Raw genomic sequence first — 16898 nt, forward strand, 5'->3', positions numbered from 1 at the left:
TTACAAAATTTCCAGTTGATTCTTCTTTGTATCTTCTGTTTTCTGTTTCTTTGGTTTCTATTTAAAAAATTTAAGTGTGTTTGTAGTTGCTCTCTGCAGCATTTTTATGATGACTGTTTTAAGATCTTTCTCAGATAATCACAACATCTGGTTTATTTTGGTGTCTGTTGGTTGTCTTTTTCTCAGTCAAGTTGAGATTATTCTGGTTCTTGGTATAAAGTGATTTTTTATTGTACCCTGAACATTTGGGTTATTAAGTTGTGAGACTTTGAATCCTTTTTAATCTCCTTTTTTTTTTTTTTTTTCAGGCAGCCACCCTGTTTAGGTATATTATGCAGTTCCAGATGGGGTTAGATATTTAGCTCCCCACTGGACTCTGCTGACATCAACCCAGCAAAAGTGGAATGCCCAGTTATACTGCCTTATCTCTCTTTGCTGCTGACAGATGGGAATGTAAATTAATTTCTTCATTGAGTCCTGTTGTCGCTGGGAGACCAGGAGGAACAAAGTGTTAACCTATTACTGTTCCACCACCACCTTATTCCACCTTTTAGTGCCTTGTTACTATTTGGTGAGAGTGGAAGTTTTACTTCCCAGTGGGTCCTGCCAACACCATGGAGAGTGGGCAGTGAAAAACAGAATGCTGGCTAGTACTACCTCACACTGCTTTTTTCACTTTTTTTTGCTGCTGAGTGAGAATTGAATTAAGCAGTTCTGTGTCCCACTGACAGTACCCCACTGACTGTAGAGTGCCAGCTAGTGCTGTTTCTCACTGCTGTTTTCTGCCTCTGTCAATGGGTAGAAGTAGAAGTTCAGCTCCCTGTTTGGCTTCATGGATACCATGCTAGTGGAGGAAGCAAAGGGATGACCTCTCATGACTTACTGCTGCTGCGTGGGGCTGAAAGTCCAGCTCCTCACTCAGTACTACTAATACTATGGGTGAGGTAGGAGGTAGATTTTCCTGTTCCGTGAGTTGAGTAGAATATATTACCTATTACAGTTTTCTCTTCTGCTAGTCCACCCTATTCCCACTCCTGTGGCTAGAGGAAGCAGGCTTTTCTTGGAACCTTTTTTTGGTATGTGTTTGTTGGCATTTCTGGGTGGCAGACTTCTCTAGGACCCCAGCAGAGATTTAGGGGGATAAAAAGAAAGTCCAGGGAACTCACCATTGTATTGTACCTCAAGTTGCAAGGTCCTAGCTACTTCACCTTCTTCTTTCCACCTTTTAAAGTAGTCTGTTTTTAGTTGTATTATATCTAGAGTTGTTTGTTTTTTAAGAGGAAGGATTGATGTGAAATGTGATTGCTTCGTTTTGACTGGAACCCCTTGCATACTCTTATACTTTGGGAGCTGAATGCTGTTGCACTGCATTATTTTAATTGGGCCCTTGGTGCTTTCTTTTGGTCCTTCGACTTGCTCACAACCAAGCTGATTCTCACATTCTCAACAATTATTTTAAACCTTTTCCTCAAGTCTCCACTTAAATCCTATCCTCATTCTTCTAAGATGATCTTACTTCTTATTTTACTGAAAAACCTGAGATCATGACATTCACTTTTCATCAAATTTGAGCACTTCTGTTTACAAATTACAGTCATCCCTCGGTATACATAGGGAATTGGTTTCAGGACCCCTACATGTGACAGAATCTGCGCAAAGTCCCACAGTCAGTTTTGTGGAACCTGCTTATATGAAAAGTGGACCCTCCATATATGCAGGTTTTATATCTCATTAATAGTGTATTTTTCCATCCATGTTTGGTTGAAAAAAAATCTGCATGTAAGTGGGCTAACACAATTCAAAGCTACCTTGTTCAAGGGACAGCTGTAGTTATCTTTTTACCCAGTCTTCTCTTTGCCTCCTATTTCAGAGAATTAGTCTCCTTTTCCAGTGCAAGTTATTCAGTACTATAGCATACAATATGGGTTTGCAACCTTGGAGCAGTAGGCTACACTGTATAGCCTAGGTGTGTCCTAGGATATATACTATCTAGGTTTGTATAAGTACATTTCTTACGATGTTCACACAAGGATGAAATTGCCTCATGATATATTTCTCAGAATGTTTTCCTGTTGTTAAAAAAACGCAGGACTGTTGTTTTGTCAGTTATTGAGAGTTGAAGTCCCTGGCTGTAATTGTAGAGTTGCCTATTTCTCCTTTCAATTCTATTTTGTGTTTTAAGGTCATCATGTATAATATATACATATTTAGGATTGTTATGTCCTCTTAGTAGATTGATACTTTTATCATTATATAATATCCATCTTATTCTGTACTAATTTTCTTTGCTCTAATGTCTACTTTGTCTACAAAGAATACAGTTATTCTTGTGTTTCAACATAAATGTTTGTGCAGTGTGTCTTCTACCATCCTTTTACTTCAAAGATACCTACATTGTTGAATTTGGAGTAAGTTTCTTGTAAATAACATATGGTTACACTGTGTTTTTTATTTTTTCTTGCTAATCTCTGCCTTTTAATTGGGGTTTTTAGACGATTTACATTTAGGGTAATTATTGATGTTTTAGGGCATAAGTCTACCATATTATTATTGGTTTTGTTTGTTTCCTCTGTTTCTTGTTTCTTTTTCTTTTTTCCCTTCCTGTGGGTTACTTGAAAAAAATTTGAGAGTCCAGCTTGATACATATATATATGGTGGTCTTTTTTTTTTTTTTTTTTTGAGTTTAAATGCATTTTATTTTTAGACAGTCTACATGACATCTTTTTTTTTTTTTTGAGACAGAGTTTCGCTCTTGTTACCCAGGCTGGAGTGCAATGGCATGATCTTGGCTCACCGCAACCTCCGCCTCCTGGCTTCAAGCAATTCTCCTGCCTCAGCCTCCTGAGTAGCTGGGATTACAGGCACGCGCCACCATGCCCAGCTAATTTTTTGTATTTTTAGTAGAGATGGAGTTTCACCATGTTGACCAGGTTGGTCTCGATCTCTCGACCTTGTGATCCACCCACCTCGGCCTCCCAAAGTGCTGGGATTACAGGCTTGAGCCACCGCGCCCGGCCTTTTTTTTTTTTTTTTAAAGAACACCTCTACTCCAGATAAACATGGTCAAAATTAATGAAAAACTCAACATGATGTTATTCCCCTTTGTCTAAAGGCCGGGTGTTGTATAGATGATACACAGCTGCCATTTATGATGACAGGTGATAGATCCAAAGCAATTGTCAGATTTGTTAATTATTTTTCCATTTCTAAATCATCCTTAAAGAAAATCACATATAGGCTCACACCATTTTTACAGTAGGTTAGTAGAGCAACCATGCCATCTGGATTCATGTTTTCACCAGTAAAGCACTGGTAGTTTTTGAAATTAGCAAGTATGTACTTGATTTGTTCTGCACCTTCTGCCATAAAAGGTTTTATTCCAGGCCGGGCGCGGTGGCTCAAGCTTGTAATCCCAGCACTTTGGGAGGCCGAGGCGGGTGGATCATGAGGTCGAGAGATCGAGACCATCCTGGTCAACATGGTGAAACCCCGTCTCTACTAAAAAAAATACAAAAAATTAGCTGGGCATGGTGGCACGTGCCTGTAATCCCAGCTACTCAGGAGGCTGAGGCAGGAGAATTGCCTGAACCCAGGAGGCGGAGGTTGCGGTGAGCCGAGATCGCGCCATTGCACTCCAGCCTGGGTAACAAGAGCGAAACTCCGTCTCAAAAAAAAAAAAAAAAAAAGGTTTTATTCCTCCTGGTCTTCATTCTTCAAGGTTGCCTTTGATTGATATAACGTAATCTTTCATATACATCTTGTAGGCTTCTTTTGTGAAGTTAGCTTGCTGCAAGTAATAGTTCATGACAACATCAATACCAGTGATTACTGTGCTTTCAGTACCTTCATCCTTGGGTCCCTCAGTAGAGGCATTTCCACCAATGACTAAGTCATCAGTATTACTCTCTGTCCTGCTGACCATCTTCCTCTCCCCTTCCAGGCACAGCCTGTTTGCAATGTCTCAGATCTTGTAGTTGTCAGAGATAATCTTGAAGGTGACTGGAGGGAAATGCTAGCAGTGCTAGCTTATAACAGAATCCTGGAGCTTGGAGCAAGTATGGTGCAGTGGGGGAGGCACTTCAGGGAATAGGAAGCACCCAGAAAAGTATATTGTGTTTTTGAGTGTATTGCCTTTTATAGTTTTCCTAGTGGTTGGTTTGGGTATTACAATATACCTATGTGGCTTATACTCTACTGATGTCAGCATTTCACCACTTTGAGTGAAGTATAGAAACTTTACTTCCATTGAGGTTTCTTTATTCTCCCCACTTTTAAATATCATTGTCTTCAATATCAGATGGTGGTGTAATTTTGGTTTGAATCATCATATATGATTAGAAAACTCATGATGCGAAGGTTAGTCTGTTAGTCATATTTTTGTTTTTTCCATTGTTATTCCTTCTTGATGCTACAAGGTTCCTTTTAAAAAATCATTTTCTTTTTGTTTGACGTAATTCCTTTAACTACTCTTTAAGATCGTGTTGGCTGGGTGCAGTGACTCATAGAATTTGTGGTGGTGAGAATTCTTTTAAAAGTTGAAAGATGTGCTGCTTTTTTCTGGTCTCCATAATTTCATATCATAAACTTGTATCATACAAAGTAGTATTTCTTTATAGGTAATGTTTTATTTCTCTCTGGTTGCTTTCAAGATTTTTTGTCTTTTTTTTCCCCCAAGCTGCTTTTTTCTTTTTAATTTTGTTTGATTTGGGGTTTGCACATCTTGTTTAATCTTTTTCAAAATCTGGGAACTTTTCAGCCATTTTTTAAACTTATTTTTTATTTTTTAATTTCTGTAGATTTAGGGAGAACAAGTGCAGTTTTGTTACATGGACATATTGTTTAATGGTGAAATCTGGGCTTTTAGTGTAACTATCAGTTGAACGCTGTACATTGTACCCATTAAGTAGTTTCACATACGTCACCCCTTCCCTACCCTCCCACCTTTTCAAATCTTCAGTAACTTTTTGACATTCTGTGCCCATGTGTACATTTTGTTTATAAGTGAGAAAATGCAGTATTTGGCTTTTTGATTTTGAGTTGTTTCATTTTAGATAATGGCCTCCAATTCCATCCATGTTGCTGCAAAATACATGATTTTATTTTTTATGGCTTAATACTATTCTGTTGTATGCATGTGTGTATATATATGTGTGTGTATGTGCACTCACATACATACATATACACACCATGGTCTCTTTACTCACTCGTATATAGCAACTATTTAAAAATACTCCTTTAGCCCCATTATCTTTTTCCTTTTCTTCCGACACTCCAAAAGTTGTATCTTCTATTTGTCTAACAGGTCCTTGAGGCTATCTGTTCTTTTTTTTTTTTTTTTCGGTCTGTTTTCTGTCTGATCAGGCTGAGTAAATTGTGTTGATCTGTTCTGAAGTCACTTTTTTTGTCTTCTGTCATCTCTGAACTGTTCAGTTTATTCCATTCAGCTTTTAAGATTTTGGTTATTGTTCTTTTTAGTTCCATAATTTTCATGTGATTCTTATTAATAACTTTTCTGAGATTTCTTTTAATTTACTTTAGAGAAATTGCTTGTTGAAGCCTTCTATGACCATTGCTTTAAAGTTCTTCTCAGATAATCATGTGATTTGTCTCGGTGTTGATTGCATTTCCTGGTAATTTATATGACAAGTGATTTTTATTTTATCCTGGACGTTTTGGATACTATTTTAGTAGATTCTGGGTCCTACTGAAAATCTTATTTTAGTAGGCAATCAACGTTGTTTAGGTTTAAAAAGAGATCCCGGGTTACTTTTTGAACTGTGTTTTTAATGGCAATCTAATTTTTAGAAGCTTTTTGGCTATATTTTGATCTTCTTGACTTGTTGCATGCTGCTGGGCTTCCAGTGGTCCCTGCTGATGGTGCTTGAGAGAATGAAAGGAACTGCCTGGTGCTTCTAAGAGCTGCCTGGTACTTCTAAGTGTAGGAATGGAGACTCAGGTATACAGGATGAAGCTTCTTGAGTTGGGTGCTTTCTGTGGCAGGCCTTCTCTTTTTCTATGGCAGATCTAGAATACCTCCAGAGGCATCCCTTGTTATGGTGGGATTCCCCAATTTCCGGGGCTCAGAGCGTGTTTACTGGACCACCTGTTCAGGGTATGGTTTGTCTTAGTTGGTGCCTATGGCCTTGTGTTGTCTCGGAGGAAAAGTAGTGCTTCTGCTGAGAATGGTGAATGCTTTTGGCTGCTTATTGACAGTGAGGTTTCTGGTTGAACCTTCTTGCTGTTTCTCCTAGTCTCACTTGGTGGTGTTGATGGAAATCCTATTAAATTCAAGAGAGGAATGAATCTACCTGGGCTTCTTTCTGTTGCAAGCTTAGGAGTTGGGAAATGTCGTATCTGGATCACTTTCTTTTTTTTTGAATGGGAGGGATATAAGATACCCTGTTGTTACGTTGTTCCTCTAGTCATGGGGTCTTCAACTAGTTTTCTTCCTTTTTTAAGCCTTTCTGTGTTTTCCTTTGATTATATTTTACGATATTTTTAGGTTTTATAATTGTAGTTAATGGAGAGGAACAAGAAGAGATCAAAAGCCCTTTTGCTCACTTTTTAATTGCAATGAGTGGAACTTATTTGGATCTGGATTTAAATAAACTAAAAGAGTAAAGTCATTTGATATGAGATGACTCAAATTTTGAAAACTCGGTATTTGGTATAAAAGTTATTTTTCTTATAATGATGTGATTGTATAAAAATAAAAGACTGTCTCTTAGAGATATGTACTAAGATATTTATAGGTGAAATTATGAAATGCATAGTATTTGCCTCAAATATGATAAATATGGGTTTGTTCATAGGGCAAGAGTGGTCTTTGGTTGATGGTTGTTAGGGCTGGGTGATGAATACATGGGACTCAGAATACCTTTGTGTATGTAAGAAATTCTCCATGTTTTAAAATTGAATTTAATTAGTTTATTTTTTGTATCCCCTTATCTCTGAAGTTTTTAAAGTTTAGCTTATATTTCTTGAACAAAGTTTAGATATTATGGTAAAAGGAAATTTGCCTGATTTATTTTCTTTGTACCTAATTTTTGAGTATTGATGAGGCCAACATGATATAGGCTACCAAGTTTAAACATGTTTTCTTTTAAGGTGGAGAAGTATTAAAGTGTTTATAATGTGCACATCACCTCAGATTATGCTTTAGGAGCCCTAGGAACCATTTGGTTGCTTATGAACAAATAGTTAGAATGAAAGTGCTTTTATCCCGTAAGAGAGTTAATGTGCTTTCTTTAAGGGAGCTCTTCTCTAGTCACCAGGATCTGAAGTTCCGGAGTTGACTTTTTTATAGATCAATATATTAATACATTGAACATTTATTCATTCTTACTTTCTTTCACAGCTTTCTGTTCAAAACAAGGAGTTTGAGATAAATAAAGATGGAATCCCGAAACTGGATCAGTTGCATTTGGTATGTGACCTTTTTGACATTTACTGGTTTGAAAATATATGCAGTAATATAAACTTAGATGTCTGACTGAAAATGTTCTCCAGTTTTTCTAAGAATCCAAGTTAATATTTGCAATAAAGTATTGAAAAAAATTCAGGTGCCCTACTTAACACCACTTAATTACTACACCACTGTTAATCTGCTGGGTTGTATGTTAGTCACACATATTATATAAATAATCTAATAACTAGGGAAGAATATTGTTTTATATATGTTCCAAGATGATACTATAGTAAAATAATGTTTTATTATAGTTTAGTTTTTGTAAGTACCTAACTATATTGTTGTCATTCACATATGTATTCAGCCAACATATTTTGAGTAAGCTATTTCTGTGACAGGAAGTGAACTAAGGTACAAGGATTGTGGCATTGAGAATGAAATCAATAATTTAGAAATGTGAACAAGAAAGTAATTAAGATCTCCAAGTTGAGTAATTAGCAAGTACTATAGGGATGCTCCATTTACCCTGATTTGATTATTATGCATTATATGCTTGTATTAAAATATCTCATGTACTTCATAAGTGTACCCATAAAAAATTTCAGGAAAATGAAGCCCCTAAAAAAGTACTTTGGGGGAAGCTGGTTTTTAGTTCTGCAAAGAAAGGGGGAATTTACTATGACTAAATCTGAAGAGGATAAATAATGACAGTAAATGAGTTTATAAGAATATAGTGATCAGGCTCTGGACGTTCTTATGCTATTCTGAGTTAGGATTACAATGAAAGAATACATATAATTTTGTTAAACTCAGTAGTTACCTAACTTATCTGACCACAGAAATATTGTATAATACCTTCTAATGTCCCATGAAATCATTTAAAAAAACAAGGTATGTTTTGATAATAAGGAGGTTTGCCACACTTCTTGGGTAAGTAGTAAAAAGCATTTCAAACAACTTTTGTGAGCTTATGGAACTTTGTGTTATACATCCTGATTATCTCTGTGGAATAGGATAACAAAGAATGTTGATTGTGGTTTACATTTTTGAAAAGGCTATGGTAAAAATTACTTGCTATTAGATAGAAAAATACAGGTTATACCTGCACCAAAAGTGTACATCCAGAACCCTTGCTTTCAGGTTTGATAGAAAAACTACCTTGTACCAAGTTATCCTGAAATTTAGCTTAAACTTAAAACTTATATTACAGTTTTGTGAGTTAGAAATCTGGATACAGCTTATTTGGGATTTCTGCTTCAGTGAATTTAAGGTTGCATTTAAGATGTTGGCTGGCCTGTATTCATCTTAAAGCTTGATTGGAGAAGGATATGCCTACAATCTCACATATTTGTTCATAGGATTATGTTTCTTTCAGTTTATTAGAATGAGACCCTTAGTTCTTCTCTAGTTCTTGGCCAGAGGTTGCCCTCAGTCCTTTACCCTGTTTCAGTCATGGCAGTGTGTTTCATTGAAATGTTTAAAAGAGAAGGCAGTAGTTAGACTCTGTTCACTAAGACAGAAGTCACAGTTTTTCGTAATGAAATCATAAAAGTGATATCCCATAGTTTTTAGTAGTATTCTCTCTGTTAGAAGCAATTCTCTAGGTCCAAGAGGAAAGACTTATGTAAAGTTATGAATAACAGAAGGTTGGGGTCCTGGGACAATCTTCGAAGTCTGCCTACTTTTAAGATGTAATCTGGCTGGGCATGGTGGCTCATGTCTGTAATCCCAGCACTTTGGGAGGCTGAGGTGGGCAGATCAACTGACTTCAGGAGTTCGAGACCAGCCTGGCCAACATGGCGAAACCCAGTCTCTACTAAAAATACAAAAAAAGTTAGCCAGGTGTGGTGGTGAGTGTCTGTAGACTCAGCTACTTGTGATGTTGAGGCAGGAGAATCATTTGAATCTGGGAGGTGGAAGTTGCAGTGAGCTGAGATTGTGCCACTGCATTCCAGCCTGGGTGACAGAGTGAGACTTCATCTCAAAAAAAGAAAAAAATCTGCTAGTAATCTGCAAGTAATCGTGCCTTGCTAGGCTTGCTGCTAGGTATATGTATAATGAAAGTGAATATAAGTAAGAGTCCCTGTTTAGTGTGGGTGGCTACTCATGGATTCAAGGATAGTGGCATTGAAAATGAAATCAATAATTTAGAAATGTGAACAAGTAAATAATCAAGATTTATGAATTGAGTAATAAGCAAGTACAAATTGTAAGAATCCTTGGTTTGTATAGTATTTGCTTCTGTGATCTGAGTCAGTTATTAGTGCTGTGAATGGGATGACCTTTATCTACATTTTGTGATCACACATGGATATGAAACAAGTCAAGGCTCTGTAGTCAGCCCATTACAGATACCATGCCACAAATGGAGAAGAATATAAATTCATGGAGCCATGTAATTGAGGAGAATTATTAGAGGATAACATTCCCATCCTTCAGAATCCCTCCAGTAGTATCCCCAACAGATGGCCTTCAGCCATTACTCTACTTAATTACAGTAATGCCAATTTTGGTAGTTTGTGTGTTTCTAAGAGTTGGTTCATTTTGTTTAAGTTATCTAGCTTGTTGGCATACAGTTGTACATTTATGTTCTTTATAATTCTTTTTATTTTTCTAAGTTCAATAGTAATGTCACATTTTTCATTTCAGATTCTATTTTTTTTCTTTTTTAAAATTATACTATAATTTCTGGGGTACATGTGCAAATCATGCAGGTTTGTTACTTAGTTACACATGTGCCATGGTGGTTTGCTGCATCCATCTCCCCATCATCTACATTATATATTTCTCATAATGTTATCCTTCCCCAATCCCACCACCCCCTGCTATCCATCTTCTAGTCCCCCACCCCGCAACAGGCCCCATTGTGTGATGTTCCCCTCTCTGTGTCCATGTGTTCTCATTGTTCAGCACCCACTTACGAGTGAGAACATGTGGTGTTTGGTTTTCCATTCTTTTGTCAGTTTTTTTGGGTCAGTTTTTGCTGAGAATGATGGTTTCTAGCTTCATCCACGTCCCTGCAAAGGAAATGAACTCATCCTTTTTTATGGCTGCATAGTATTCCATGATGTATATGTGCCACATTTTCTTTATCGAGTCTATTATTGATGGGCATTTGTGTTGGTTCCAAGTCTTTGGTGTTGCAAGCAATGCTGCAGTAAATATACATGTGCATGCATCTTTATAATGTTTTGTAATCCTTTGGGTATATACCCAGTAATGAGATTGCTGGGTCAGATGGTATTTCTAGTTCTAGATCCTTGAGGAATTGCCATACTGTCTTAACACAAGGTTTGAACTAATTTACTCTCCCACCAACAGTGTAAAAGTTATCCACATCCTCTCCAGCATCTGTTGTCTCCTGATTTTTTGATGATTGCCATTCTAACTGGCGTGAGGTGCTACCTCAATGTGGTTTTGATTTGCATTTCTCTAATGACCAGTGATGATGAGCTTTTTATCTTATGTTTGTTGGCTGCATAAATGTCTTTTTTTGAAAAGTTTCTTTTCATATCCTTTGCCCACTTTTTGATGGGGTTGTTTGTTTTTTTTTTTCTTGTAAATTTGTTTAAATTCTTTGTAGATTCTCGTTATTAGCCCTTTGGCAGATGGGTAGATAGTAGTTGCAGTCTTCTCTCTTTTTTTCTCTTAGTTAATCTAAGTAAGTTTTGTCTATTTTGTTGAGTTTTTAAAAAGATGCAGCTTTTGGTTTTATTGATTTTTCTCTATTGTTTTTCTGTTGTCTAGTTTCATACTTTCTAATCTTTATATTTCTGTCCTTCTGTTGCTTTAGGTTTAGTTTATAACATACATTGTTATGCAGTTATCACACCTTATAAAATTAACACATTTTAATAGTATGTTTAAATTTCCCTAATTGTCTTAAATGTATTTTTAAATAGTTTCTTTTTTCAAATTAATATGTCAATAAGATCTACATGTATTGCCTTAATATATCTCTTATTAATCTCTCTTGATCTGTAAAGTTCCCCCACAAGTCTTTTTCTCCATGCCATGTATTGTGTGGGAAAAAACTATTTTATATCCCATATTTTGGAGTTGCCTGATTACATCCTTATGGTATTATTTCATACTTCTTTTTTCCCCAATTAAACTGGTAGATACAGAGGCTAATTATATTTACATTCAATTTTTATAAGAAGTTTATTATATGTGTGATACTTTGCACATATTGTGTCATATGGGGGGATCATTTGGTGTTTGATTGTCAACAGTAAGATTGATCAGTGTGTTCAGGCGGGAAATTTTATTTGTACAGGGGTATATTTTTAGTTTTTCTATTCCATTGGTTTATTTATTCATATCCCAGTACTGTACTCATGTAATTAAAAAGGCCTTGTAATATCTTTTTAATACTTATAGGGCTAGATCTTTCCTCACTCCCTTTTTTTTGAAAAAAAAGTTCAAAGTCTCAGGCCAGAGTGTGGTGGTATGATCTTGGCTCATTGCAACCTCTGCCCTGCAGGTTCATGTGAGTCTTGTGCCTCAGCCTCCTGAGTAGCTGGGACTACAGGCACATGCCACCACAGCTGGCTAATTTTTGTATTTTTAGTAGAGATGATGTTTTTTCCATTTTGGTCAGACCAGTCTCAAACTCCTGACCTCAAGTGGTCTCCCTGCCTCAGCCTCCCAAAGTTTTAGGATTACATGTGTGAGCCACTGCACCTGGCCCTCACTGCTCTTTTTCAAATCAGCTTTCATGGCTATTTTTGGTTGTTAATTGTTCTAAAACATCTTTAAGTTGTTTAGTCTCAAGGAAAAAAATTGATTATATTTTTACTGGAATAATGTAAAGTTTATAAGTTAACTTAGGAAACGCTCTGCTAATTTTTTGTATTTTTAGTAGAGATGGAGTTTCTCCATGTTGGTTAGGCTGATCTCAAACTCCTGACCTTAGGTGGTCTGCTTGCCTTGGTGTCCCGAAGTGCTGAGATTACAGGCATGAGCCACCATGCCCAGCCGAGAGTCATTTTTGTTGAAGAACATAATAAGACTTTTGTTCCTGATCTACTTTTGTGGTTTTGAGGAGCATGTGTTATTTTTTCTCATTTGGATTTTGTAATATTTAATTGTTTGTGCCTAGTGAAGATAACAATCTTTAAGTCTTCTTAAAAACATATTCTGTAGAGTACAGACATTGGCATTCATTTATTTATCAAATATTTACTGAATGTCTATTATTTTCAGATATTCTACTTTTTTATGGAGATGAAGTGACAAACTAAAATTTCGAACGTGAAAGGTCTCAAAGTATAATGCAGACGCCAGCGGTAACAGATGTTTTTTTTTGTTTGTTTGTTTTGAGACAGTCTTGTTCTGTCGCCCAGGCTGGAGTGCAGGGGTGTGATCTCTGACACTGCATCCTCCACCTCCCAGGTTCAAGTGATTCTCCTTCCTCAGCCTCTTGAGTAGCTGGGATTACTGGCATGCGCCACCATGCTCAGCTAATTTTTTTACTTTTGGTAGAGACAGGATTTCACCATGTTGGCTGGGCTGGTCTTAAAGTCCTGCCCTCAAGTGATCACACACCTTGGCCTCCCAAAGTGCCTGCCTGGCCAGCAGATTATTTTTATTCAATGTAATATGTGCTTTGATTGGAATAATCGTAAGAGACAAATAAAAGGTATACCAAGTTGTCTTTGGAGGTCGAAATAATGGAAGAGCAAACAGGATTATTTACATGTGCTAATACAAATAATGTTCTTTGGAATAGAGGGGTATAATAAATTCTGGCTCCCATAATGATGATGATAATGATAATGGCAGTAGAGGAGATCCTAGAGGGTAGTCACTTAAAAACTGAAACCAGAAACAGCTAACTAGGTGAAGAAGTTTACCCTTCCAGACAGAGAAGCTTCATTGTGACATTTTAATAGTGTCAAATTCTAACCATTACCTTGTTAAAAGAGAGAGAAGGGAAGTAATAAAATTTCTTTGTTTGCATTTCAGTTGTTTTCGAGAGATTTCAGCTGTGATTTTTTTCCTTTTACATTTTTTCCCCGTAATTCAATTTCATTGTTTCAGTACTGGAGGCAATCTATTTCTTTAAAAAAGCACAGTCATCCCTCTGTTTACACAGGGGATTGGTACAGATAAAATCCACCCATACCCAAGTTCTGCAGTTGGCTCAGTGGAACCTATGTGTATGAAAAAGCCCTTTGTATCTGTGGGTTTTGAGTCCTGAGAATACTGTATTTTTGATCTATTGGGTTTCAGATGTGGAAACTGCAGATGGGGTTGACTATATTTATTTCATATTGGTACATAATATTTGTACATATTTGTGGGGTCCATGTGATATTTTGTTACAGGTATGTAATGTGTAATGACCAAGTCAGTGTTTAAGGTATCCATTATCTTGATTATTTATCATTTCTGTATTTTGGGAACATATCAAGTCCTCTCTTCTGGATATTTTGAAATATATAATACATTGTTAACTAGAGTCAGCGTATTCTGTCAGTCACTAGTACTTATTTCTTCTGTCAACCTGGTTGTTTGTACCCATTAAACAACTCTCTTCATCCCCTTCTACCTCACCCACTCTCTCTACTCAGTCTTTGGTATCTGTCATTCCACTCTACCTCTATGAGATCAACTCTTACAGCTCCTGTATATGAGTGAGAACATTTGGTATTTGTCTTTCTGTGCCTGGCTTATTTCACTTTACAGAATGACTGTTCCATTTTTGTTGCTGAAAATGACAGAATTCAATTTCTTTTTATGGTTGAATAGTACTCTGTTGTGTATATGTACCATATTTTCTTTATCCAGTTGTCCATTGATGAACACTTGGGTTGATTCCTTACCTTTGTAATTAATTATGAATAGTGCTGCAGTAAACATGGGGGTGCAATTTTCATCTACTGATTTCCTTTTTGTTTTGATAAGTATCAAGTAGTGGGATTCCTGGACTGTATGATAGTTGCCATTTTTAGTTTTTTGAAAAACATTTGTACTATTTTCCATAATGGCTATGCTAATTTACATTTCTACCAACAATGTATAACAGTTTTCTGTTCTCCGTATCTTTGCTAGCATTTTGCTATTTTTTTTGTCATTTAAAAAAAAGAATGACATTCTAGCTGATGTAACATGAAACCTCATTGTGATTTTGGTTTGCATTTCCCTGATGATTAGTGATGTTGAGCATTTTTTATATACTTGTTGGTCATTTGTATGCCTTCTTTTGATAAATGTCTGTTTTTGTCCTTTGCTTCTTAATGGGATTGTTTTCTTTTCCCTGTTGAGTTGAGTTTCTTATATATCTGGATATTAGTCCTGTGTTGGATGAATAGTTTGCAAATATTCCATTCAACAAATTGTCTCTTCACTCTGTGGATTATTTGTTTTGCTGTGCAGAAGCATTTTGGTTAAGTATAGTCTCATTTGTATCTTTTTGTTTTTGTTGCCTTTGCTTTTGAAGTTTTGGCCATAAAAATCTTTGCCTAGACTTATAATATGTTCATAGTCTTGGGTTTTATATTTAAGTCTTTAATCAATCTTGAATTGATTTTTGTATATGGTGAGAGATGAGAGTCTACTTTTACTCTTTGGCATATGGATATCTGGTTTTTCCTAGCACCGTTTATTGAAGTAGGCATCTTTTCCTTAGTGTATGTTCTTGGTGCCTTTGTGATAAATTGGTTGGCTGTAAATATGTGGCTTTCTTTCTGGGTTTTCAATTCTATTCCATAGGTGCAGGTATCTTATTTTTATACCAATAAAATGCTGTTTTAGTTACTATAGCCTTGTAAGATATTTGAAAGTCAGTGTGATGCCTCCACCTTTGTTCTTTTTACTGATAATTGTTTTGACTATTTGTGCTCTTTTTTAGTTCCATGTGAAATTTAGGATTTTTTTTCTATTTATGTGAAAAATTGCATTGCTATTTTGATAGGGATTGCTTTGAATCTGTAGATCTTTGGGTAGTATGGGCATTTTAGCAATACCAATTGTTCTATTCTAGGAGTATGGAGTGTCTTTCCATTTGTTAGCATCCTCTTCAGTTTTTTTTTTTTTTTTATCAGTGTTTTGTAGTTTTCTTTGTAGACATCTTCAACCTCCTGTTTAAATTTCTTCCTAGGTAATATATTTATTTTTTAGCTATTATAAATGTTCTTGATGTTTGTTAGTTCATTATTGATTTATAGAAATGCTACTGATTTTTACATGTTGATCTATATCCTGCAGATGTACTAGAATTATCAAATCTAAGAGGTTTTTGGTGGAGTCTTTAGGTTTTTTAAATAGAAGACTCTGTCATCTGCAAAGAGGGACAATTTAACTTGCTCTTTTTCAGTTTGGATGCCTTTTATTTCGTTTTCTTGCTCGATTGCTCTGACTAGGACTTACAGGACTGTGTTGAAGAGGAGTGGTGAAAGTGGAGATCCTTGTCTTGTTCCAGTTCTTTAGAGGAATGTCTCTCTCTCTCTCTCTCTCTCTCTCTCTATCTGTCTATCTTATTTTTTTGAGACAGAGTTTTGTTCTTGTTGCCAGGCTGGAGTGCAGTGGCACAGTCTTGGTTCACTGGAACCTCTGCCTCCTGGGTTCAAGCAATTCTCGTGCCTCAGCCTCCCAAATAGCTGGGATTACAGGTGCCCGCCACCATGGCTGAGTTTATTTTGCATTTTTTAGTAGAGACGAGGTTTAACCATGTTGGCCAGGCTGGTCTTGAACTCCTGATCCTTTACTATGTCGAGGTTTATTCCTTGTATACCTAGTTTGTTGAGAGCTTTTATCATAAAGGGATGTTTTATTCTATCAAATACTTTTTCTGTGTCTATTAAGATGGTTGGTCATATGGTTTTTGCTATTCGTTCAATTGATGTGATGGATCATGTCATTGATTTGGGTATGTTGAACCATCTTTGCATTCCTGGGATAAATCCTAATTAATCATCGTGTATTATGTTTTTGATGTGCTGTTGGATTTGGATTGCTAGTATTTTGTTGAACATTTTTGCATCTGTGTTTATCAGGGATATTGGTCTATAGTTTTTATGTTGTTGTTGTATCCTTGTCTGGTTTTGGTTTCAAGGTACTAGTGGCCTTGGTCTTGTAGAACAAGTTAGGAAGAATTCTCTCCTCTTGAACTTTTGCAGTAGTTTGAGGATAATTGATGTTAGTTCTTTGAAAGTTTGGTGGAATTCAGCAGTGAAACTCTCTGGTCCTGGACTTTTCTTTGTTGGGAGACTTTCTATTACTGACTCAATCCCATTACTTGTTATTGGTCTGTTCATGATTTCTGTTTCTTGCTGATTCAAATCTGGTAGGTTGTATGTGTCCAGGAATTTATACGTTTCCTCTAGGCTTTTCAGTTAGTTAATGTATAGTTACTCATAATAGTCTTTATGTTTTGTGTTTTTGTGGTATCAGCCATAGTGTCTTTTTTTCATTTCTGATTGTGTTTATTGCAGCTTCTCTTTTTTGTTTTTAGTACAACTAGCAGTTTATTGATTTTGTTTGT

At 36.2% G+C, this 16898-nt stretch overlaps 1 protein-coding gene and 1 pseudogene across 2 annotated transcripts in view; one reads left to right on the forward strand and one right to left on the reverse strand.

Annotated features, from left to right (window-relative positions):
- The window catches only part of STK31 (serine/threonine kinase 31), a 492334-nt gene that overhangs the window by 115417 nt on the left and 360019 nt on the right, over window positions 1–16898 (forward strand). For both annotated transcript variants that reach the window (XR_012512174.1, XM_074379615.1), the window contains one exon: window positions 7358–7426. Coding sequence is in view for 1 of the 2 variants with exons in the window: in XM_074379615.1 (XP_074235716.1) it covers window positions 7358–7426 (69 nt within the window). In the remaining variant the exon portion in view is untranslated. The remainder of the gene's footprint in view (window positions 1–7357; window positions 7427–16898) is intronic.
- Window positions 3193–3922, reverse strand: LOC120365313 (translationally-controlled tumor protein-like; annotated as a pseudogene).

This window comes from Saimiri boliviensis, chromosome 10 (genome assembly GCF_048565385.1).
Source record: "Saimiri boliviensis isolate mSaiBol1 chromosome 10, mSaiBol1.pri, whole genome shotgun sequence".
Taxonomy (NCBI): Eukaryota; Metazoa; Chordata; class Mammalia; order Primates; family Cebidae; genus Saimiri; species Saimiri boliviensis.